Source organism: Danio aesculapii, chromosome 15 (genome assembly GCF_903798145.1).
Source record: "Danio aesculapii chromosome 15, fDanAes4.1, whole genome shotgun sequence".
Lineage (NCBI taxonomy): Eukaryota > Metazoa > Chordata > Actinopteri > Cypriniformes > Danionidae > Danio > Danio aesculapii.
The window spans coordinates 38171307-38198573 of NC_079449.1; the positions used below are offsets into that span (position 1 = coordinate 38171307).

Genomic DNA, 27267 nt, shown 5'->3' on the forward strand with positions numbered 1-27267 from the left:
GGTAGTCCGTTCATTTAATGTAAAATGTGGGTATTTCTTGTTTTGAGACAGTTTAATGAGAGTAGTTGGCATGAAATGTATGGAGAAGAGTGAGGATTTGGAGATTCAAGCCAGAATTAAAAGCTGTTTGCTAGCTTGTTTAATGCTGAATTTCGTATTATGTATGGATTTAGACACACTTGTAAATAAATTGGGAGTAGAATTAAAACCATTTGTTGTAAATGGAGCAAGCATGTTAATCACCAGCACACAAACATGTTGACATGTTTACATAATTCATTACCTAACTACATTCTGAATTGTGTAGTTTGTGTGGAGCTAGACAGAAGCGGTAATATATCAGAAGGCATATTTTGCATACAATCAAAACCATGCTATCCAATAATTATGGAATTTTTAAAGCTGAATTAAAACTAGATGGAATCGTAAAAATATCAAAATACCATTCTCATTCAGATTAAAGACACTTAGCTGAATAGCGTATTGCTGCATTCCAAACACGAACAAAGCTGATTTCCAAACTCAATGCATTCCAGTTAGTTGCACTTCACAGTTTTAATATTTTGAAACAATTTGTGTTATTGTGTCAGTTATGGCTAAAACAAGTAGAGCGGAAAATGCTAGCTGTCCTTTATAACAGTGGACAAAAAGGAACATTATAGATTTATAAAAACCTAAAATCATGTTTGAAATAGTGATTATTAGTAGAGTTATCACTCATTTTGTGCTGTAAAAATGCTTGAAAAATGTGTTTTTTATGTGTCAAATGCTGTAAGATAGCTCCATGCTAGTCTTGTTGAAGCAGAACTAGCGACCATGTGTGAAGTGATGTCAAATTATGCGTTTTGCTGAGATCAGGGTACTTGGATCTAGACGTTATTTACAAGTAGGAAGTAGGCCTATAGGGACATCCCTACAGTAATTTTGAGTTGTCTGGAATAGAGCATTAGAGTGCTAACTACGAAGTGTTAATTGTTAGTTTTTCCACACAGATTCTGTAGATTGTTCTGACCAGAATCAAATGTTATCTTTTATCGTTTCTGTTGGGTAGATGATTACAAAAGTATTGGGAGGCACTTCTAGTCAGATTCTAAACTACTTTTATTGCAGTAAAAATTAGTACTACTATTTTTCCTTTAGTAGTAATACTAAACTACTAAATTGAGTATGTGTGCTAAGTGTGCTAACTTGTAAATACTAATTATTCATTAATTGATTGATTTAGTCTTTAAAGCTCACATAAATATAATAAACGTGTTTCACAATTTTGTAACAGTGGATTGGATAGCTTATTTAGAAGTAAACAAAACTACAATGATATCCGAAGGCTATTGTGGCCCAAATCAATACCAGTTGTTTTAAATGGAACAGGTATTTCTAACTGCTAAATGCTAATTTTAAACATTTTTTGCTCAGAATTTTATCTGAAAATGTTATATTTTATCGTTTCTGTGGGGTAGATGATTACAAAAGTATAGGGAGGTACTTCTGGTCAGAAACTAAACTACTTTTACTACAGTAAAAGTACTTTTACTTTAGTAGTAATGCTAAACTACTACCAAGTTGAGTATGTGTTCTAACTTTTTTTCATTCATTTTCATTTCGGCTTATTCCCTTTATTAATCTGGTGTCGCCACAGCTGAATGAACCGCCAACTTATCCAGCAAATGTTTTATGTAGCGGATACCCTTCCAGCTGCAACCCATCACTGGGAAACATCCATACACACTCATTCACACACATACACTATGGTCAATTTAGCTTACCCAATTCACCTATACCACATGTCTTTGGACTGTGGGGAAAACCGGAGCACCTGGAGAAAACCCACACGAATGCGGGGAGAACATGCAAACTCCACACAGAAATTCCAACTGGCCCAGCCGGGGATCGAACCAGCGACCTTCTTGCTGTGAGGCGATCGTGCTACCCACTGTGCCACCATGTTGCCCCATGTGCTAAGTTGTAAATATTAATTATTCATTGATTGATCGATTTAGTCTTTAAAGCACACATAAATATCATAAGCTTGTTTAACAATTTTGTAACAGTGAATTGGATAGCTAATTTAGAGGTGAACAAAACTACAATGATATAAGGTATTTCGGCACAAATAAATACCAGTTGTATTAAATGGAACAGGTAACTGCTAAATGCTAATTTTTGGAAATATTTTTGCTCAGAATTTTATCTGAAAATGTTATCTTTTACCGTTTCTGTGGGTAGAGGATTACAAAAGTATTGAGAGGCACTTCTGGTCAGAAATTTAAACTACTTTTACTGCAGTAAAAGTTAGTACTACTATTTTACTTTAGTAGTAATACTAAACTACTATTAAACTACTATTAAGTAATTATGTGTGCTAAGTATGCTAACTTGTAAATATTAATTATTGATTGATTAATTGATTGATTTACAGCTCACAAATATATTATAAACATGTTTCACAAACATTCTGCCTTTAGTGAGACCATTTTAAGCCCCAAACTCACACCACTAGTTCAATTAGTGTGGCTGTATTTTGTGTGTATTTGTGCATATTAAACTAGTATTGAAAGTGTTTTAATAACAAATGACGCACATTAACAAGCAGCCCTACATAAAAATCATTTTCGTCTTACGTCAAAAGCTTTTGGACCCTAAATAATTAAATAAGATATGAATTATCTGGTTCAGTTTATATGTCCACCCTTTCATCTGCCAATAGGTTATTGAAGTAGCATATTCCCTCCAGATTTCATTTCATTTCATGGCATCTTATCGTCTCAAAGATTCATCTCAAAGGCTTTGACATAAGCAGACACTTAATTTCAGTATTGAACACAGATCGTCTCTCCCTCCCTGTATTGATTTGGTTCATATGTGCAGTCGTATTGTGTCACTGAAAATCACTTTAAGACCTTGGTTGATAGACTCTATCAATGGAGACCCGCTAACCAACAATGAGAAGATGAGGAATGAGACCCGCTTAACAATAAAAAACAAAAAAGAGAGACACGCACACGCACACACACACACACGCACACACGCACACACACACACACACACACATATATATATATATATATATATATATATATATATATATATATATATATATATATATATATATATATATATATAAACATACACACATATATGTATATAAACATACACACACACACATATATCTATATATATATATATATATATATATATATATATATATATATACACACACACACACATATATAGTTTATTTATTTATTTATTGTATTACTATATATTTTCAACTTTTTGTACTTTCAATGCAATTCACATTGAAAATAACATACAGTCAAAAAAGGACAAAAATGAAAGCAGGTTAAAGAAACTGACTACGTTAATCATCAATTTCCAAGACCAATCAATAAACGGTGAAAGTCATTTTATCCAAAATGTATAAACAAATACTGATCAATAAATGCACATATTTAAATGTGAATAAATGATTACAGATTTACAGATTTACAGTTAACAGAATTTTATTATGACCTTTCAGTAACTCCATTGGTTTTCAGATGCAAGCTTTGTGCACCTACGCTCATCGGCCACTTTATTAGGTGCACCTGTCTAACTGCTCATTAACGCAAATTTCTAATCAGCCAATCACATAGCAGCAACTGAATGCATTCAGGCATGTTGGATTTTCACTCACAACCATCTCTAGGGATTACAGAGAATGGTATGAAAAACAGAAAATATCAAATGAGCAGCTGTTCTGTCTGTGAAAATCTTTTTTTGATGTCAGAGGAGAATGGCCAGATTGGTTCGAACTGATAGAAAGGCTCAACTCAAATAACTTGTTACAACCGAGCTATGCCAAAGAGCATCCCTGAAAACACCACATGTCGAACCTTGAGGCAGATGGGCTACAGCAGCAGAAGACCACACTGGGTGCTAAGAAAAGGAAATTGAGGCTACAATTTGCACTAGCTCACAAAATTGGACAATAGAAGATTGGAAAAACGTTGCCTAGTCTGATGAGTCTCAATTTCTGACTATTGTTGTGGACAATGTCAATCCATTTATGACCACAATGTATCCATCTTCTGATGGTTACTTCCAACAGAATAACATGCCATGAAGTGCATCATAAATCGTAAACCATCTGACTCGTTTCTTTAACATGACAATGAGTTCACTGTACTTAAAGGGGCTCCACAGTCACCAAATCTCAATCCAATAGAGCACCTTTGAGATGTGGTGGAACGGGAGATTCACATCAAGGATGTGCAGCCTACAAATCTGCAGCAACTATGTGATGCTATCATGCTGATATGGAACAACATCTCTGAGAAATATTTCCAGTACCTTGTTGAATTTATGCCATGATGGATTAAGGCAGTTCTGACGGCAAAAACGGGTTCCAACCAGGTACTAGTAAGGTGTACCTAATAAAGTGGCTGCTTAGTGTATATTGTCAATGTTAAGTTGCATCGAATAAGGGGTAACTTAAACAAGTGAGAGGGCTTTAATGCTAAATACAGCCCCTGTTGCTGTTGCAAATTGTTGTTGTTGTTGTTGTGTGTGTATAGAATTATATATGTGAACATAGCTAATCCAATCTTAATTGGCTTTAGCTATCTTATTTATTCAGGTAGCACTATAATTTCAACTTTTTTTAATGTAGAGGTGACACATAACCTGCTTGATGTGTAAAATTAAATGTTATGCATATTTCCTTTGCATAAACCGATACTGTCCTTTCACACCTACCATTAGTCCTCTTTTTGCCCTCAGAGACCAGTTCCTGTTGGCTCCAATGTGTAGGACTTATCATCTCCTGCAGGCTCATGTGTCAGTCCTAATGCTTGTTTGTGGTCTGTCTGTCTCTCCTTGTCTCCAGTTTGACTTTGTGGAGCTGTTGGATGGTCGTCGGCTCCTATCGCAAGGCTTGCCAGGTCTTGAGGGCCCACCTTTTCCAGCCCAGCAGCGGAGCCTGGTGCCGATCACCAGTCATGATACGGGCTTTATACAGTACATGGACTCAGGCATCTGGCACTTGGCTGTATACAATGATGGGAAGGAAACTGAGCAGGTGTCCTTTCTAACAACTGCAATCGGTTAGTACAATATGAAACCGCATAGAGTGCAGAGCTGGAAACTTTGCTTTGAACAATTGAAAAGGTGTAACTTTAAATGTGCAAATGTTACTATTTAATAGAACATCTGCATGGGTGATTTTGTTCAATGAACATGGATGTCTGATTCAGACTTTGCTTAGGTGACAATCAAAATTCAACTTGGCTATGGCATTGAAATACAGTCCTATGCATGACCTGCCATTGATATACCAATCTTGCAACTTTATTTGTCCGTTTTACAGGCATGGGGCACAATGTAGTTTAATTTGTGCAGTCAAAAAGTAGTACTCCAGAAAATAATCAATATGGCTTCTTCATAATTTCAGAGATAGCAGTTCAGAAAGAAATGAAACTGCCATACCACTGTTTATTTGTCAAAAACAGTAGGCAATTCATTTGGAGGTTTTCTTTTTGGCATGCAGTCTAAAACTGCATCAAAAAACACATTCTCAGAATCAGACAGCACCAAAAATGAAATTGAAACTGCCGTGATGACAACAAATTTAATCTGGTTAACATTGAAACAGTGACTGAATCGCTATAATACTAATTAATAATTTTTTGCCTCAACAGTTTGCCGTTAGATCATTGGCATGTCAATTTACAAAATTGAAAAAAAGTGGAGGTGATAACGAAATCTCCATCTTTAAAATGTCCAATACAGTTTAAATCATCATATGGACATTATTAGACAAGGTCTTCTTTTATATATATATTTTTTTTGGTTTGGCATTCATTGCCAGTTTGTCAACTGAAACAATATTTTCAGATAGATGTAGTCTTCGCATTTCACAAATCTAAACCATTTACAGACAATTTCCATCCATGAGGATCGTATTTACTGTGATAGAGGCAATATAAGGCAAGGTCGTCATTTCAATTGGACCCTTGCCTTGACAGTTTGGTGCTGATTCATTGACATTCTGATTTGCAAATCGAAACAACAATCTCAATTTATGTAGTCATCTCAAACCTTAACAATCTTAAACCTTAAATGGCTCTGACAGACAATCTAAGCAAAAATTATTCATTTTTTCCTCCCCGAACCAAATATGAATAAGCCATTGACAGAAATCTTTTCCTGCAACCGTGCTACTTGTCAGAGCCTGCCAACGACTGATATTACCCTTTTTTTTTGCATCGCCATCTCATCCAGCCTAGACCTCTACAGGGTAATCAAGGTGGATTTGAATAAGAAAGATTGCGGAAATGAGCAGTGCTTCACTATGCCTGCGTGTGTTCTTCACTGATGGCTCGTAAGACTCTTGTTAGTTTTTGAGTGCCTCCCAGCAAATCCCGCTTCCCATTTGCTGTCTATTTGCATAGAACACAGTGGCCTTGATTCAAAGCTTCTGATTGACGACCCATCCATTTTTCCGTGCATATTATTGGTCATTATTTAATCATATTCACGTGCATCTTTTTTTTGCTATGAAAGACTGCCTCCTTTTCCGCAACTGATGGAGGCGATTCTGATTTTGTCCTTTCTGTTCTGCGTCCTGAAAGCGGCTTTGATTAGCATGAGCGCGTCTACAGGGAGGGCAGAGCTGGAGGCCGTGGTGAGGTTTCATCTTTCGTGGAGGTGGCAGCTGGGAGCTGTTCTCACATGCTCTTTAATTAAACGCTCCTGGGCCATGGTCCATCTGTGACGAGAGGGAGGAGGGGTTTGCCATCCTGTCGATCGATGCGAATGTGTCTGCCACACATCTATTTGTGCGGTTCCAGCTCGTCCGAGGGAAAGACGGCACTGCGCCCTTCCACCCCCAGTGAAAATACGATACGGCGTATACGAGACATGACATGGTGGTTTAGGGTGGCGGAAGATGAGGAGAGGAGGAGACGGTCTGTTTATCCTGTGTTTCGTCCTCTTGGATGTAACCTCCATTGGGAATTTGTTGGCCACCTGCGGTTTGGGGCCATGACGGTGGGCTTCATAGAAAGAGGGTCTAGAATGGGAGTCACGCCTGAGTTGATTTGACTCTGAGCTGTGGGGCTCAGAGGGAGGCTGAAAGGAGAGGTGAAGAAAGAGGAAAAACGAGACCGAGAGGGTGAGAAAGACCGGAAGAAAGTAGGTCAGGTGGATGGCGACCTTCAGGGGATTCAAACCTTACACAGTTTGCAGTACAGAGTGTCACACTGGAGTTGGGATTTTAGCATTTAGAGCTGCTTTGTTATCCCAAATTAAAATGTAGAAGCAGTTCTTGGTAAGCACGGAGACATTTTCAAAACATTAATATTGTTTTGTCTTTGCCTCACTAGTCTATACCAGCAATACTGGTTCAATCAATGATATCAGATTAGGGTGCGACACCCAGTTTGTCTGACCAATCACAGACTGGAAAGTGTTGGGGAAATAATAATTATGGTTCCACTGTTGGTATCTCATTGAACACACCTCCTGTAATAAACTACATTTTTACTCACGGAAAAGTAAAAATTACCAGAAAATTGGCTTTTTAGACCCTAGAAATATCATATGATATATGTTAAGTAACTTTAGTGGTCTAATAAGTGGGACAACCATAAACTTTACCTGTGGTGGTTAGCGCATAAACAATACAATCGCCCCCTCATTGCGTCGATGTCCAATCGTCCTTTCAAGGATTATTTTGCTATACACGTCTGGATGTATAGTAACCTTATGTGTATGTATTTCTCCTCATGTAGCATTAACTTACATATGTCTCCAATTCACGCAAGTCCATAAAAAAATCAGCAAAGCAATTTGCCACTGGAATTCGATCACACAGACCTAATATGTTGGTCAAACTAAAGCTAACATTAGATAATGTCAATAAAAATAGTTATTTATATGCAAACAGAAGCATCAGAATACACTGCCAGCACGATATATAAACCAATCTAGTCTATACGATGTAGCCCACAAAGAAAACATTTTATATGTCTATTAAATATTTTTTTACAGCCGAAGTTTCCGGTCAGACTCGCGCAGATTGCAGGAGGTGCAGAGGGGGCTGGGACGTTACTTCCTGCGCATGGCACTTTAAGAAATACGGACAAACAACTGTAAATTAACAGATAGGATATTTACTGATAAAGAAAATGCATTAAAATATGGTATCTGAGATAAGATATCCAACTTTATTCACTGTTGAACATTGAATGGGTGGTTCAGACAAGACAATAATCATTTAAAGTAACAATGAAAAGGTAATGAAGCAGTCTTTTTACTGAAATCTTGTGATATTTTTTTAAGAGTACTTACCAGGGGAGAACAGAGGAAGAACTATGTCCCGGTGTCCATAAATTGCTGTCTGAACTGCGATCCTGGTCCCAATATGTAATTCAAGAATGTATATAAATGGAAAAACACCCGTAACACGTGGTACGGAAAAATTCTGTTAAATTATACAGTCATTGTGCTCCACAGAAAAAGGTGGTTTGCCATCTCCATGTTGGAGGAAGGTCCTTACCCCAGGTGGAGGAGTTCAAGTATCTTTGTGTTTTGTTCATGAGTGAGGGAAGCATAGGGTGAGGAGCTCTGTCACCCGGGAGGAGCTTGGAGTAGAACCGCTGCTCTTCCACATCGAGAGAAGTCAACTGAGGTGGCTCGGGCATCTGTTTCGGATGCCTCATGGACGCCTACTTAGGAAGGTATTCCAGGCATGTCCCATCACGAAGAGGCCTTGGGGAAGACCCAGGACACGCTGGAGGGACTGTGTCTCTCGGCTGGCCTGGGAATGCCTTGGGATCCCCCTGGAGAAGCTGGAGGAAGTGTCTGGGGAGAGGGAAGTCAGGAGTTCTCTCCTAAGACTGCTGCCCTGCGACCTGGCCCTGGAAAAGCGGACGAAAATGAGATGAGATGAGAATATACAGTCATTTAACTCTTATTGTATAGATTTTTAGTGCAGTACAGTATTTTTAGAAAGTTTCAAACAAGCTATCAAAAGTCAAATGAACCTTTCTCCTGTAGTCTTCTAGAACTGAATCATAAATATTACACTGTAAAAAGTTATTAGTTAGTAAGTAAGTAATGTGTATTTATACAGGACATTTATCATGTATGGCCATACATCCAAAGCACTTTACAATCATGAGGGGGGTTTCTCCACACCACCACCAGTGTGCAGCATCCACTTGGATGATGCGACGGCAGCCACAGAACAATGGCGCCAGTGCGCTCACCACACACCAGCTATAGGGGGAGTGGAGAGAGAGCGATAGAGCCAATTCTATTGATGGGGATGATTGGGAGGCCATGATGGGTAAGGGCCGATGGAGGGAATTTGGCCAGGACACCTGGTTTACACCCCTAATCTTTGCGAAAAGTGCCATGGCTGTTGAGTAAACTCATTGTTAACTTAATTTTTATAAATATAAACATTGTTTATTTACTTAATCATTTTACGCCAATGAGTTTGCAAATTTTTTAGCTAATCACTTTAAAAGCAACATATTTACTCAAAGTCAACAGATAGCTTTTATCAGTGTATCCAATCTACATTAGTCAGTGTTAATTTCGCTGCTGAAAAATATTCGTCACAATTTCGTGATGGACAAGTTTCTACTAACAAAAACGAGATGATGACTAAATAAAAATTAAGTGATGATGACGACAACTGCAATAAAAAATATACTGACATTTTCATTGACTAATAAAAACGAGACGAGAATTTGATCGAGGGACGTATTTTGGAAAATATCCAGTCAGAATTAATCTTGGTGTGTGATGCATGACTCACGTACACACATTTGAAAAGTAGCTGGACCACAGTAGATGCGGGATGTGATTACATCATCCATAGGAGTGTCTGTCTGACTAAACTATAATGAAATCAGCGACATCAGCATGCCAGGGAGTCATCCCAAAATTCATGCAAAGGTTAATAGTATAGCCTCTCGCTGACCTTTAAAGAATTGACTCTGTTAAATTGTACATTAAAAGTTATTACATCTGTAAGTCCTAAATTCAATAAGTATTTAAATCTTTAATGTAAGTCTTTACATTTTAATGAGACTGTTTTATTTAATTTTAAGTTAGAAGATTTTGTGTAAATAAATTTATACAATATTTTAATTAAATTATACTTAAGTTAAACCAAATATATTTTAGTCAGCTAAATCTAGAGTAGATTTAGTCGATGAAAATCTTATAAAATTTAGTTGACTAATACTAAAATGATTCCTAAGACTAAAATATGACTAAAACTAAAATGGATTTTTCGACTGAAGCCTAAGACTAAAACTAAATCAAAATTTGCTGTCAAAATTAACACTGGTATTAGTCTTATAGTTCTATATACTTGCTGTATGACAACATCTGTTTTTTAGCAACGAAAGACAAAGTGAGTCCTGAAATGAAATATTACCTGACATCTCAATGAATCCTCCAGTGCTATGTAAGAGAAACCTCTGAGCAATACAAATTTCCTCTGGGTACAAGAGCGCCTTGCTCCATAAGGGACCTGAAGTGTTGAATATCTCTATTGTTCTCGTTCGTTCTCTGTGACTATTTTTGTTTCCTTTTTTATCTCTTTATGCCTCTCTCTCTCTCTCTCTCTCTCTCTCTCTCTCTCTCTCTCTCTCTCTCTCTCTCTCTCTCTCTCTCTCTCTCTCTCTCTCTCTCTCTCTCTCTCTCTCTCTCTCTCTCTCTCTCTCTCTCTCTCTCTCTCTCTCTCTCTCTCTCTAATTCTCACGACAACTCATTACAAAGCTAAGGTGTCCTTCCCATGTGCAACATAGTCTTATTTGTTGTAGCTATGTTGTCAAAGTTATCAAGGATTCTTCTGTAGTTGTGGCTTTGCTCATTGCTCTGGTCTCTCAGCCTTCAGAGCAGCTGACAGGCCTTCAACAATTCTAATATTAGATATCCATCACAGATTAAAGCCAAGCACAACAGTCATGTGCTACACAAGAGCACTACAGATTAATTAATGTCACATATGCAGTACAAGAAATAAAAGGTGATGTCGGTGATCATTAAAGTTGATCATACATGGGGTTAGTTGTTTGTACGAAACTAAATTGCTGAGACCTAAAGTATACATGAAGCTTCATTTTCCATTGCAGTCCGTACGCTGTCATTAGCCCCTGTCACACATACAGACTTTTCTGAAAAATTTCCGGCAATTTTCCGGAAAGGTCTGTGAACAGGTCCTTTTTGAAAATACCGGTAAATTAGTTCCAGCAGTTTTCCAGAAAGAGAAGTTATAACATTATCGGTAATTGGCCGGAATGTTGCGCTGTGTCAACACAGAAGGAAGATTGACGGAAAGAGCGCATTTACGTCTAAAATGCGCTGACGTGAGACGTGTACTTTAGCCAATCAGAACACTCAGATGCATTCATGTCCACGCTATTTTTGAAAATAAAAGCCTTTGAATATTGTTCCAGACACATTTAGCTGCTAGTTGATAGTCAGAAAATGTTTATGTTCCTTCTTAATACTAACTGTGGAAATAATTATCGATAAAATGCCCAAGATAAACCGCTGTTTGTTTATTCAAGCTCTGCTTCAGTTGCGTGTGCAGACTGTGCACGTGAAGGAGCCAGTGAGCGCCACACACATATTATGAACATCTCGACATGTGAAAGTGTTCCTCCATATGTTTTCATATAAGTTGTTCACAATACTTATCCATCCACAGTATTTGTAATGTAGTTAAATGTGTAAACATTTAGCTGCGGTTCGCGTTTCTGCCTTTGGGTCTCACAAAGCAGCTGCGTGAATGCAAAAGCTTTAAATAAAAATGAAACCATCAAGAAAATGCCAACTCCTTTTATGTTTACAAATACAAGCGCAGCTGATTAGACATTATTTCTGGTTAATGATGTCAGATTTTAATGGGTTTTTTGGAATAGATGTGTGAACGTTCTTTTCCATAAAAACTACGGAACGTCCTCTCCTCTGTGAACACCTTTTTTTTTAATTTACCGTCATTCGGGTAATTTTCCCGATATTTACTGGTATCACTGTGTGAAAGGGGCTAATAATACACAAACAACCTACCTTCTTTTTAAATTTTAAGTATCTATAAAGAATTTCTCTACATTTAATGTTACATGATGTATTGCAGTGATGTTGTTTCATGTTGTTTTGTGTGTACTGGAGGCATGGCTTTGGATGACGATTTGCAGAGTGGGATGTACTGTAGGCTTTCGTTGCTATCTTTTAACGTTAGGTTAGGACTCTACACTATTATTTTGTCACACTCTACATCATAAGCAAGAGTTTCACAGGAGCACAGGAGGGTTGGCCTACTTTAATAAGGGGGCAAAAGGGGGTCCAACCCGGTACAAGTAAGGTGTACCTTATAAAGTGACCAGTGAGTGTAGAGAGGAAGTGCTTTTCATAGATGAGACATGTGAATGGTGGACACAGATAATTGCTGTGTGTTACAGTGTTGTGATTCAGTAGTGGCGCTTCACTTTATGTTGTTCTCCTGGCTTGTTGAACGTACAAGTGAAGATTTTCTGTAAACCAATAATGCTCAGCAGGGCATCTTGCCTTTTGGTGCCATACTGTTGAAAAAGTGCTACTGTATGATTTGCTATTTTGAAACTCCTGACAAAAATGGACATTAGCGTAGCCCTCAGTGGAAATAAGCCATTTTGAAAAGGTACCACCCAAGTGACAGATTGTGTATTGTTTTTATGAGAGTGTAGCTAAACTGTGTTGGACAGTTTCACACACACATAGAGGTGGCCTCGAATACCACATAGGAAATGTTCCATCCAGGCAGGTTATAAAATTGCCATTTTTTGCAGCCCTGCTGCGCGCTTAGGTCCTGTGTTCTCTGTGTGTGGCAGCCATGAAAGTCTTAAAAGCATGCAGAAATATGGACTCTTCAAATTCACCACTGGACACGGCCGTCTCAGTCATTGCTTGGAGATGGAATTATACTTGACAGTTCTGAAGGGAAGTGCGGGGTCTGGACCGCAGGTACTGAACTCAGATCAGTCGTGGTGTCAAAAATGCTTTATGTGAGAGTGGCAGAGGCACAGCGAGAGATAGATGGTGCTCCAACGACACATGCAGAGAGAGTCTCGAAGCACTTTCATGGCAGATACAAAGTGAGAAAGCCTTCTGATGTATAATTGTGTCGGTGGATGTAAATACAAATGGCCAAGCCTTAATTTATCTAACATTACTGCACCCGCGCACACTCTCAGCCATCTTTCAAGAGACCCGCATGTGCCCTCAGCTTAGAAATGGAGGCTGGAAGCCATCAAACACCCTTGATAGGCTCAGGCGTCGCATGGGGATAGCCAATCCGCCAGCCTTTTCCTCTCACATCAAGACACATTCTTTCTAAAACATTCTCTGCAGCACAGTGCAGTTACCGCCTTCTCTCCCTCTCCTTCCCTCTGTACGGCTTCCCGTCTGTTGCATCCTCTGCGATGATTGACTCTCCTGAGGAAGGGGAAGGCTGTGTCCGGGCTCACATTTCCAGCCCTTTGTCCGACACAAAAGCATCTTTGTCGAGAGAGAGCTCAGCCCCGGGCGCACCAGCGACTGGCCTTAGAGAGGGAATATTTTTCACCGCTATTTCATGTTTAATTCAGGTTGAATTGTGTGAGGATTTGCTTTGTCACAAAAAAAGTTGATCATGTCAGAATGTTTTCCATGCCTCTACGTCTTTATGGAATAATTTTTTTGTTTTATATTTATTACTGGAGTGTGTGTCATAACGATGGCATCCTGCCACATATTTGTTTGCTTTCATGCTTTTTCCGTTGCAGTTGTTATCAGTCGCGCAAAGTGATTCATGCTTAGCATTTGGTAGTTGATCCGTGTGTTTATCCGCTGAGCCATAGAATCCCAGGACAGACAGTGGCAGATGAGGTTATCAAATAAAATGTCACAAGTTTATTTGAGAACTATAATTGGTCATCAGGAATGATTGAAAATTACTTTATAATGAGTTTTATGATGAAACTCAACAACTTGTTTATGGCCAATTGTGTCAATGTGATGCATGAGTGAACTGCTGAATGTATAAAACCATGTTATACAACCTATGAGTGAGTGTGAAGCCTGTGCATGACAAACAATTTTTTTTGGTATAACCAAAGTCCCTTTAGGGCAAGTCCTTTCAGTCGGCAACCATCTTTGAAACACCTCTCGGGCAGTATGCTTGGGCATTCTGTTTGAATGGGGATACATCAAATTCTCCAAAATTGCTGCCATGATTGAATTTCATATTAGGAATCACCAATAAAATTAAACAAATGTCTTTTTAGTTTCATTTCTTTTTTTTTATTTTTTTTTTTACATTTATTTTAAGATATACAATGACAACAGTCGTAATGGTGTCTCATGTCATCATATACAATAATATAGCCATCTATTATACAATCGTCCATCGGCTACTGATTCAAGTCTTTTGTGAAGGGTAAAATTAACAAAAAATAAATTAATTAAAATAAAATAAATATAATCTTTCAAGACACTCCCATAGAGGATTCCAGATTTGCCTGAAATCATCAGATTTGTGATAATAGTCATGAGTCAGTTTTTTTGTTTCATTTCTAAACGTCAAAATCATACAAAATCTGCAAAAACTCACATCTGGTCTGAGCCCTTCCCCCTAGAGTATTGTCAGTCTATAGCGATCGATGATTGGCTCCTGTATTAGAAGGCGAGCTTATTTCACCATATAGCGATCGATGATTGGCTCCTGTACTAGTAGGCGAGGCTTTATTTACCATATTGACAGTTACACTTTTTCCTATTCAAAAAGATACTGTATGTGACTTGATATGTGTATTCTATAGACTTTGGTACAACACAGCAAAGTGTCCCTTGTTTTTTAGTGACACATAACAATAACCTGTTTGGTGATGTGGAAAGTTTGCTTGGTAATAATTAGTGATGGATTTTTTTTGTTATTATTAGGGGCCAAAGCACTTCTTCTTCTGCTCTGGGAGTCTATGGCAGCCCTATGAACCATTTGCTCAAATTTTGGCACACTGATAGCGGACAAAGCTTCAACCACAATAAATTTGGATTCTCTAACTCAAACTCTGTAGTGCCACCACTTGTCCAAATTTTCACTTATGTTTATGTTTATAACCTTTTAACTGAATGGGCTACAATCAAAAATCTTTTCCTTGGCTCAAGCCAATTCAAGATCACCATTTGACATCATTTTTCTATACTGAACATTTTTTATTTTTTGTAAAACCTTTTTGAATGGTTTCTCTTCTTAGGCCGTTTGTCTGATTTTTTTTTTTTTTTCTACAGACCATGCATACCAAAAGTTATGGAATTCAAGTTGATTAGGCGAAACGTTTTCAATGAACTTGTGAACAAATTTAACGTAGAGCTTGCGAAAATGTACTTGGTGTTATCTCCGTAACGCATTCACATATTTTCACCAAACTTGGTGTGTGTTATCACAACCATGGTCTGAAGTAAGCTGCAGCATTTCGGCAAACTGCCTCCTAGTGGTCCGGAGATACAAAAAATGTTTTTTATTTTGCTTGTAACTTCTGAACCCTTTGTCTAAATTCATAAAATTGGTCTCTTTACATCTGGCAGACCATGCTGAATCAAATGATGTCTGATTTCCCCAGGTCAGCCATTTTCGCCGTCGGCTATTTTGAATTATGTCAAAAACTGCTTTATTTTACGGACACATTGGCGAATTGTTATGACGTTCAAAGTCACTTAAATCCTCTTTCTTCCCCATTCTGATGCTCAGTTTGAACTGCAGCAGATCATCTTAACCATGTCTACATACCTAAATTCTTTGAGTTGCTGCCATGTGATTGGCTGATTAGAAATTCAGCAGTTGGTCAGTTGTACCTAATAAAGTGGCCGGTGAGTGTATCACAAACCATACATACACAGAATTTATTAATATTCACAAGCTAAGTCCCAGATATATGTGATCTCACAAAATTAAGATAGGATTTGAAATGCTTCTGGGGTGCTGTCAGTGTTTGGAAAGCCGATGTCTAGCCAGAATCAAGCTTCACTTCTTCACACCAGGAGTCTGTCTAATATATATCTGCAATCTGTAATGAAACTCATTTTATATATATATATATATATATATATATATATATATATATATATATATATATATATACACATATATATATACACACATATATGCTCCTGGGTGAAATCAGAAATCTTGTAATTGGCATGCGGACATTCCTGCATTTAAATTAGCATGCTTCAATGAATGCGGGTGTTAGATGGCATTTCCATTAGCCGCGTCGCTGGATGTGTCATGCTCTCATGTTGGCTTCACGATGGTCAATGTTAGTGCCGTGTCACAAAAACAGCTACGCTAATTACAGAGAGTTCCTCATTAGGCTGAAGTAAATTCTTCAAGTGGCGCCACTTGAGTTCCACTTCACCTTAGACCTGCTAGCTAACTGAAAATGTCACACTTTGTTTGACACTCTTGTTACGGAATGTGGTAAACGTCTAATTATATATTTATTTTGATTTCATTGACTTTCATGCATACTAGTATAGTTAAGGCTGAAAGTAAAATGTGTCAGTGGTGCAATTAAATATAACCTCTTTTTGATCAAACATATTAAACTCCGCCTTAAACCCGTCTCATTGGTTAAGACAATATTTCTGTTTTTGACTGAGTTGGGTTATTAAACCAAAGTATTTTTTGCATGAGAAAAATTTTGTATTTCACCTTTAAAACCTATTTGTTAGCCATCTTTGATCTGATGCTAACCTCAAAATAACATTGTTATCAGCTCTGTTTCTGAGCTTGTTTTTTTTTTCATGCTCAGCTTCAGTAAATTGCCTGGGGATAGAAGTTTGAGTTCTGAAAGTAACAATATGGATTCATAGTGAACTCTTTTTATTTGAAAGATCAAGACAAACTTGATTTTTTTTTATTATGACCCTTTTAAAATTGAAAGCGATCATCGAGTACTTGGGGAATCAAGATTTCTGCTCAGATTTTTGATGAATTGTCCATGTGAAGAATGGATAGATGTGCGTTCTTTCTGACAAATGCTGTTTGGTGTTGTTCTCTTGCAGACTCTATCGATGACTGTCCTAGTAACTGTTTTGGAAATGGAGACTGTGTGTCTGGAAACTGCCACTGTTTTCCAGGCTTCAGAGGACCTGACTGCAGCAGGGGTGAGATTTTTGTTTGCTTAATCCTAAATTTCTGATTTTATTAGTTCCTTTCATATCTACATATATATGGTCTTCTTTTTCACTTTCATATTACTAAATTATTTACTTAAAAATAACTACAGTAACATTTATTTTGAACTTTGTTATATTAAGATGGATGGAAAGATTCACTGAAATTTAGTAGTACTGTTAACTTAGCTAACAAAAATAAAAATACATTTTGTTTTTACAGCACTTTTCATGCAAATGATCCTTTTAAATGATTTGTACAAAAGGACTTTAAGCATCAACAATAGAAAATAAAAGTGTTGAAAATGATGCTTATGTTTAGAACAGTATACAAATATAATGTGCAAATACTATAGAAATGTACAAATGGACACTTAAAAACAAACATATAAAGTATTTATTTAATGTACAATTCTTGTTATTGACATATGTGTTCTTAACGTAAGGTAACACTTTATAATAACTACACACTATGAGTCATTTATTAAGCATTAGCATCTAGTGAATTCATTATTTGTTAAGCATTAACTCTAAATTAATAAACGTTTGTAAGCAGTTTATAACTGAAGCTACAAATGCTGTATTCTTGACTTACAACCACATTTATAATGTGCTTAATAATTGTACTTTCATAATTTGTGACTGGTTGATTTTTCATTACTAAATTAAGTATTGCATTATTTACAAATCATTAGTATTTAAGAGTAGTTGGAGGTTTTTAAGATCGTTCAGAAAGAGTTAGTAAATGATTAATAAACTATTAAAATCAACGTTTGTATATCTTATTATTCAGGCATATTGTAATGGTTACTATGTATGTTAATAAATGCTTTATTAACTCAACTTCATGCAGTTTTGTGACCTAATCTAAAGTGAGGACTATTTGTGCTATATTAATCCCTTATAAATGACAAGTAAAGGCTTGGTATCACATGAACAATAATCTTTGCAGTCTTGTCTAAGAAAATAAAATTACTGTAAAGTTGTAACATTTCTGAATAACAGGAGTGTCAAAATATGACATACAATTGGATAAAACAACAACAACATACTAATTTAACAATATAATAAGATGCAATGTTTAAACTGTACAGTAATTTTATTTAAGATAAGGTTGCAGAGATTTTTTTTTTTTAAATACAGTTTCATTTGTGTATCTTCAGAAATGAATAATGTTGTTTATGATCTTTTTTTCCTGTTTAGAATATAACTGTCCCTTTACTTGTAATTTATTAGGGATTTATAAAGCGTGAATAGTCCTCACTTTAGATTAGGTCACAAAACTGGAGGAAGATGACTTAATAAAGCATTTATTAACATATAAATTAACTATTAGTATATGCCTGAATAATAACATATATAAATGTTAATTTGAATAGTTTATTAAGCATTTATTAACTCATTCTGAATGATCTTTAAAAACCACCAACTATGCTTAAATAACTGGTTTGTAAATAATGCAACACTTAATTTAGCAATGAAAAATAAATCATTTACAAAGTATAAAAGTACAATTATTAAGCACATTATAAATGTGCTTATAAGTCAAGAATAGAGCATTTGTAGCTGCAGTTATAAACTGCTTACTAACGTTTATTAATGTAGAGTTAACGCTTAACAGATAATTAATTCCCTATTTGCTAATGCTTAATAAATGGTTCATAGTGTGTAGTTATTATAAAGTGCTACCAAAAAAGAATCTCTACTCTGCCCATGTCTTCTTATCATTCAATCTTCAGAAATCTTATTAAACCAGTGAGTAGATATGGCCACGTTTACTTTTACTAGTGTAACTTCAGCTACAGTATAGTGTTCATCTTCCTACAAAAGTCCAGCAGCAGTTCTGTTTTTGTGAAGCTACATTTGGTAGAACTTTTACCTTTTATGTGGGTATGTGTGTTTCCAGCATCGTGTCCTGTGCTGTGCAGTGGGAACGGTCAGTACTTGAAAGGACGCTGTATGTGTCACAGCGGCTGGAAAGGGTCTGAATGTGATGTTCCCACAAACCAATGCATCGACATCACCTGCAGTGGACACGGAACATGCATCGTGGGAACCTGCATCTGCAATCCTGGCTACAAAGGAGAAAATTGCGAAGAAGGTACTAAGAAATATGTTTTAAAACCAATTTAATCATGGATGATTGTATTTTTAATGATTGATTTTTCCCCATGTTATTATTTTTTAAATTCACAGAATAAAAAAAAGAAAAATCAGCATTTTTGACTTTAGTTTTTAGTGTCACATTATCCTTAAAAAAATCATTCCAACTTGTGTGTTTGTGAATTTAAATGTTATAAAATGTTCATTCCAACTTGTGTGTTTGTGAATTTAAATGTTATAAAATTTTCAATACCAACATACAGTTAGGCCCTTAAATATTTGGACGTCGATACAATTCTAACATTTTTGGCTCTATACACCAACACAATGGATTTTAAATTTAAGCGGACAAGATGTGCTTTAACTGCAGACTGTCAGCTTCAATGTGGGGGTATGTGCCTCCCACTTGTCAAGGGACCAAAAGTAATTGGACAGAAAAATAATCATAAAACTAATTTTCACTTTTTAAACATAAAGCGGTGTCCAATGAGTTCTAAAGAATTTGGCTGAATATGAGCAGAAAATATTGCCTGAAACACTTCAGAACCCTTCACGCTGCTTTTTTCAGCAGTCACATCATCAGTAAATACAACAGAACCAGTTCCATTGACAACCGTACATTCCCACGCCATGTCACTACTACCACCATGCTTCACTGCTTAGAATCATGTGCAGTTCCTTTCCTTCTCCATACTCTTCTCTTCCCATCACTCTGGTACAAGTTGATCTTGATCTCATCTGTCCATAGGATGTTGTTCCAGCACTGTGAAAGCTTTTTTAGAACTCTAATCTGGCCTTCCTGTTTTTGAGGCTCACTAATGGTTTACATCTTGTGGTGAACCCTCTGTATTCACTCTGGTGTAGTCTTCTCCTGATTGTTGACTTTGACACACATACACCTACCTCCTGGAGAGTGTTCTTGATCTGGCCAACTGTTGTGAAGAGTGTTTTCCTCACCAGGAAAAGAATTCTTTGGTCGTCCACCACTGTTGTTTCCGTGGTCTTTCAGGTCTATTGGTGTTTCTGAGCTCACTGATGCGTTCTTTCTTTTTAAGAATGTTCCAAACAGATGTTTTGGCCAGGCCTAATGTTTTTGATATCTCTCTGATGGGTTTGTTTTGTTTTTTCAGCCTAACAATGCACTGTAAAACCCAACAATCAACTTTATCAAATGAAACGAGTGTAGTTAACTCAAAATGTACTGAAAGTAATTCTACTCATTTGAAAAGTTTTGAACTCAGTGTTGAAGGTAACGAGTTAATTAAATACCTCATTACTTCAACTTGGAGTAAATTCACAGTGCTCATATAGATTAGTTTTTTGAACTGGAATGGTTTGTTGCATTCGGTTTCCTCAAATGATTTGAATTACCTTAACTTTTTGGGTTTTACAGTACTCAGTTGGTTTGAGTTCTCTCCATTTATTGAGTTTTACTGTACTCAAATTGCTTTGTTTACTCAAATGGATTAAGTTCACAGTACTCATTAGGATTAGTTTTTTAACTTAAATGGGTTGTTGCAATCGGTTTCCTCAAATGGTTTGAGTTACCTTAATTTTTAGGATTTTACAGTGTGGCTTGCTTGACTGATAGTTATAGCTCTTTGGCTCTCACCGTGAGAGTTGACAGTAACAGATTCCAAATGCAAATAGCACACTTGAAATGAACTCTGGACCTTTTATCTGCTCATTGTAATTGGGATAATGAGGAAATAACACACCTGGCCATGGAACAGCTTGGAAGCAAATTGTCCAATTACCTTTGGACACTTAACAAGTGGGAGGCACGTATGCAAACTGTTGTAATTCCTACACCATTCACCTAATTTGGATGTAAATACCCTCAAATTAAAGCTGACAGTCTGCAGTTAAAGCACGTCTTCATTTAAATTCAAATCCATTTTGTTGATGTATAGAGGCAGATATATATTATATACTAATGGTTTATTTTTTCTTTAAATTAAGGATAATACTGTAACAATGTAGCACACATCATACTTGATAATGATTGAGTGCCAAATTGGAAAAATACTGAACTTCAGCTTTGCATCACAATTATAAATTGCATATTACAATAAAATAAGTTACTTTAAATTATGTCATACTAATCATGTTTTTTAATATTATTAACTGATTTATAATGATTTTTCCTGTGCTGAACTAATAAATGAAACCTTGCTGAACACATCTTTTTTTAACAGCATAAAAAAAATCCTAATTATGCCAAACTTTTTTCCTACCATTTTCTGATCATTACACAGTCATGATATGGTACCAAAATAAAAATCTAATTTCTTCCGCACCAAATCACACAGAAACAGAAAAAAGGGCCTATTATGCATGCAAACGTCCCCTTTTGAATATTTAATATGGGCGTACATGACCTTGGAATTTGTAGCGGCCCATAAGTATCCGACTCATCTCGTTCTGCCTAGAAAGTCCCCTCGCTCCTTTACATGCATTATGGATCCTTCTGAGAGTCCGGCGCAATCCATTAAGAGATGAACAATTCCTTTGTGTCAAGATCCAATAAGTTGAATTTGCACTCTCTGAACTGAGCCTACAGCAGCCTCAACGACAAACCCAGAAGAGATAAGATTAAAGTAGCCATTGTGTTTGGCAGTTTTTTGAAGGCTCTCATTTCAAGATGAAAAACGATGTGGGCGATTTTGACAAATGGTCGGTTCTGACTCTTCTGACCCCCGGCAATTCTATTTTGGGGTCTCAGAATGCAGACTCGGGCCCTTTAACGCTTCTACCTTTCTTCATGGCGACCTTCAGGCGCTGATGATTAATTGCCAGGAGAGAAGCTCTTGTCATTTAGCCTATGATCTCTGTGCCTCGCGCCCAAACCATCTGCTAAGAGACCTGAACTGCTGCTGGTCTATAGGAACACTCTTTCCACCCATTTGTGTCACGGTAAAGGATTCTGCCATGTAGCAACCCCTATCCCTCTTTTCCCATCACGTCCCAGCTGGCCTCATGTTAGCCATCTGTGAGAGAGTGTTATTGCTTTGTGGCTTTTCATTTTCTTGTAGGTGTACAGTATCGTGTACAAGTTTGGGGCTTGTACGTTTTTTTTATTTTATTTTATTTTATTTTATTTTATTTTATTTTATTTTATTTTATTTTATTTTATTTTATTTTATTTAATTTTATTTTATTAATTGTATTTTTAATTGAGTTTAATATTAATTTAATTTAATTTCATTTAATTTCATTTAATTTAATTTAATTTCATTTAATTTCATTTAATTTAATTTAATTTAATTTAATTTAATTTTTAAATTAAATTACAATTTTAAATAAATAATAAAATTAAATAGTAATAATAATAATAATAATAATAATTATTATTATTATTATTGTTGTTATTATTGTTAATATTATTATTATTATTATTATTATTATTATTATTATTATTATTATTATATAGCTTTTACTCTATTGATCATAAAATAAATGCAACCTTGATTGCTAGAAGAGATTTCTCCATTTTTTTAATTTTTTTAATTTATTTATTTTTTATTATTATTATTTATTTTTTTTTGGCTTTTTCCAAATTTTCCTGTTTTTGTGACTGATAAAGTTGGCAAATTATTGTTCTTAAATCATAAAATGTTGTCTAATTTTGACTGTGCAAAATTCAGATTTTTTCTGCCTTACATTTACAATTTAATAATTTTATTTGCCACAAAATTTGAAAGTTGAATTGTGCATTAAATTCTATTAAATTAAATTTGTATGTTTTTTTGGAAATTTCCATTATGAATCAAAAAAATTTGCCATGTAATAATTTGCCTAGTTACCCTAACCTGCCTAGTTAACCTAGTAATGCCTTTTAATGTCACTTTAAGAAATATGTCACTTTAAAAAAAATTATCAGACTGAAAATTTCCTTGCTCTGTTAAACATCATTTGGGAAATATTTAAAAAGAAAATAAAAATCAAAGGGGGGATACTTCTGACTTCTACTGTGTATATATTTTCTTTTTTTATTGTTCTTATAGTGATTAACTGAAGTATTTTAACAATATTCCAGACATATTCCTCAGAGATTTTCCTCCGAGAGAGTTCCTGCAGATTTGTTGGCTGCACATTCATGATGCGAATCTCCCCTTGCATCACATCCCAAAGGTGCTCTATTGGATTGAGACCTGGTGACTGTGGAGGCCATTTGAGTACAGTAAACGCATTGTAATGTTCAGTAAACCAGTCTGAAACACTTACAGTGATATTATGGTGCAATATCCTGGTGGTAGTAGCCATCAGAAGATGGGTACATTGTGCTCATGAAGGGATGGACATGGTCAGCAACAACACTCAGGTAGGCTGTGCCATTGACATGATGCTCAATTGGTACTAATGGGCACAAAGTGTGCCAAGAAAAATCCTCCACACCATTACACCACCCCCACCAGCTTGAACAACTGATACAAAGCAGGATCAATCCATGCTTTCATGTTGTTGACTCCAAATTCTGACCCTACCATCCGGAAGTTGCAGCAGAAATCGAGACTCATCAGGCCAGGCAACGTTTTTCCAATCTATTGTCCAATTCTGGTGAGCCTGTGTGAATTGTAGCCTCAGTTTCCTGTGTGCAGTCTTCTGCTGCCTTAGCCCATCTGCCTCAAGATTCAAAGTGTTGTGCATTCAGAGATGCTCTTCTGCATACTTCAGTTGTAACGAGCTGTTATTTGAGTTACTGTTGCCTTTCTATAATCTCCAACCAGTCTGGCCATTCTCCTCTGACCTCTGGCAACAAGGCATTTGTGCCCACAGAACTGCCACTCACTGGATATTTTCTCTTTTTCAGTCTATTCTCTGTAAACCCTAGAAATGGTTGTGCGTTGATATCCCAGTAGATCAGCAGTTTCTGAAATATTCAGACCAGCCCGTCTGGCACCAACAACCATGCCACATTCAAAGTCACTTATGTTACCTTTCTTCCCCATTCTGATGTTCAGTTTAAACGGCAGCAGATCGTCTTGACCATGTCTACTATGTCAATAAAGTGGCCGCTGAGTGTATATTATTTCAAACTACTAAAATGTTAACAAAAGTCACTTTGTTAAACGGTAGAGTTGAATTTTTAACATCAACAGCAGACATCAAGGTCACATAATGAAATTGGCTGCCATAAATAAATGAAAAACACTTGTGAATCACAAAATAGACAAACTGTTAATTAGCACACTAAATACAGTGTACTGTCAACCAAGAATTTTTAGGTTGCATCTATCTATCGTTCTATCATTCTATATCTACCTATAAATCTTTTATATGTCTTCAAAAACTTGACTGAATTTCAAATCTGTTTGTTTGTACTTTCTTTCGTGTTCAAACTCAAATAAGCATCCTGCATCTTGTCACCTCATTTTAAATTCAGAAATGTTTAATTCAGCCTCACAGCACTGCCTTTTTTGCTTTATTGTCACAACCAGAGTCATGCTTTGAATGCAAGACGAACAGCAGGGGACGCTGAGCTATGACAGATTAAGGAAAGACACTGCAGGCAAAACAATGTTTTGGGGTTTTTTTTGTCATGCACTTGTCAGTTTTCAGATGTTTTGGCATTTTTGTAAAGTGTTTTTAATGTGTGATGTAAAGAAAACATCCAAAATACACTTTTTTTTTTTATTTTCCTGCTGTGCTTGATCAATTTGTTTTTTTAGATTTCAGTTACAATATATTCTGTTTATTAAAAGCACTACTTAGAATGTGCACTGAGCCAAACATTTCAGGAGCATAACATACATCATAAACAGAGTCATTCTTCTCGTTCATAAATAATTTTACTGATTGTATACATTTTATTCTATCAAAATGTTTTAATTTTATTTTTTATATTTTATTTTATTTATTTTTTTAAATTCAGACTGAAAAATAAAATATTTCTGGAGATATTTTATTTTATTTTATTTTATTAATTCAGACCCAAAAAGAAAATAATTCTGGTGTTATTTTATTATTATTATTGTTGTATTAATTCAGACCCAAAAAGAATGTAATTCTGGAGTTATTTTTATGCAATTTGTTTATTTTCTTTTATTTATTTTTTCAATTCAGACTTATTTAATTCACTGCTAAACCCACAGTATTTTTTGAAAATGGCAAATTTCCACCCTGAATCAGCAACTTTATATTTATAAATACATAATTTGCATGACTATATTCTTAGTTATTCTACCAAACATTTATAAATTTAATGGGCTAATAAAAAAGGTATTCTCACAAATCCATTCTGTAAAAACCCTTCAATCTGTTCATCAAAAATATGAAATTTTAGACTAGTTTTTTATGTATACATTTATGTGAGTTTCTAACAATAGTTTGCATTGTCTTGCTTTAATGTGAATATGTGCATCTGTTCTGCTGCGCTTGTCTTTGATGGTGAATTTGGTCTGATGGGAAATAGATTCTTTTGCTTTTGCTTTTGATGTGAAAATGAGTGTGTGTGTTTGTTTGTTTTTGCAGTGGACTGTCTGGACCCGACCTGTTCAGGGAGAGGTGTGTGCGTTCGGGGAGAGTGCCACTGTTTTGTGGGATGGGGAGGTCCTGGATGTGAGAGTCCTCGTGCGTCCTGTATGGAGCAGTGCTCTGGACATGGCACTTTCTTGGCTGATACAAACACCTGCAACTGTGACCACAACTGGACCGGTCATGACTGCTCCACAGGTCAGTGCACTGGTAGAATTTTTATTTAATTCGTTTGATTGATTGATTGCTTGGCTGATTGATTGATTGATTGATTGATTGATTGATTGATTGATTGATTGATTGATTGATTGATTGATTGATTGATTGATTGATTGATTGATTGATTTGTTGGTTTGGTGGTTGGTTGGTTGAGATTTAAACATTTTAGAAAACTTTTATTCAACTTATAATTCAAGCTTTTTTGATTTATTTGTGGTTGGGTGGTTAATTAATTGGTATGTTGATTGGTTGATTGAAATTTAAACATAATTTTACAAAATGTTTAATTCAACTTTAATACAACTAATAATTCAAGCTTTTTGATTGGTTGGTTGGTTGATTATTTGATTGATTGATTGGTTGCTTGATTGAATGATTGAGATTTAAACAATTTTAGAAAACTTTTACTTTAACTTATAATTCAAGATGACTGATTGATTGTTTGGTTGATTTGGTTGAGATTTAAACATAATTTTAAAAAACTTAAATTCAACTTTAATTCAACTTATAATTGAAGCTTTTTTTATTTGGTTGGTTGGTTGGTTGATTGATTTATTAATTGAATGATTGATTTATTGGTTGGTTGGGTGATTGATTGATATTTAAACATAAGTTTATTAGAAAATAAATTTGAATAAATTAGAAAACAGTTAATTCAACTTTAATTCAACTTATAATTCAGACTTTTTGATTGGTTTGCTTGGTTGATTTATTGGTTGATTGGTTGATTGATTGATATTTAAACATACTTTTAGACAACTTTTAATTCAACTTATAATTCAAGCTTCTTTGATTTAATTGGTTGGTTGGTTGGTTGATTTGGTTCAGATTAAAACTATTTTAGAAAATGTTTAATTCAACTTATAATTCAGCTTATAAGCTTTTTTATTTGATTGGTTGCTTGGTTGATTAGTTGATTGATTGATTGATTGATTTATTAATTGAGATGTAAACAATTTTCGAATTTTAGCTTGAATACTAATAATTCAAGCTTTTTATTGATTTGATTGATTGATTGATTGATTGATTGATTGATTGATTGATTGATTGATTGATTGATTGATTGATTGATTGAGATTTAAACATAATTTTAAAAAATGTTTAATTCAACTTCAACTTATAATTCAAGCTTTTTTTGATTGATTGATTGATTCAACCAAATAATCAAGGAAGAATGTGTGCGCACTGATACATATTCTTAAGGTCTCTTAATTCTCTGAACATTTATTTTTATTTTAATTAAGCATGCACCAACTTTTCGGTCAGTAA

General features: G+C 35.6%; 1 protein-coding gene across 8 annotated transcripts in view; it reads left to right on the forward strand.

The window, feature by feature from the left end:
• tenm4 (teneurin transmembrane protein 4) overlaps positions 1-27267 on the forward strand; it is a 493967-nt gene that overhangs the window by 311396 nt on the left and 155304 nt on the right. For all 8 annotated transcript variants that reach the window (XM_056474308.1, XM_056474302.1, XM_056474300.1 and 5 more), the window contains 4 exons: positions 4868-5084; positions 17089-17190; positions 19106-19300; positions 25777-25977. In XM_056474308.1, the coding sequence (XP_056330283.1) occupies positions 4868-5084; positions 17089-17190; positions 19106-19300; positions 25777-25977 (715 nt within the window). The remainder of the gene's footprint in view (positions 1-4867; positions 5085-17088; positions 17191-19105; positions 19301-25776; positions 25978-27267) is intronic.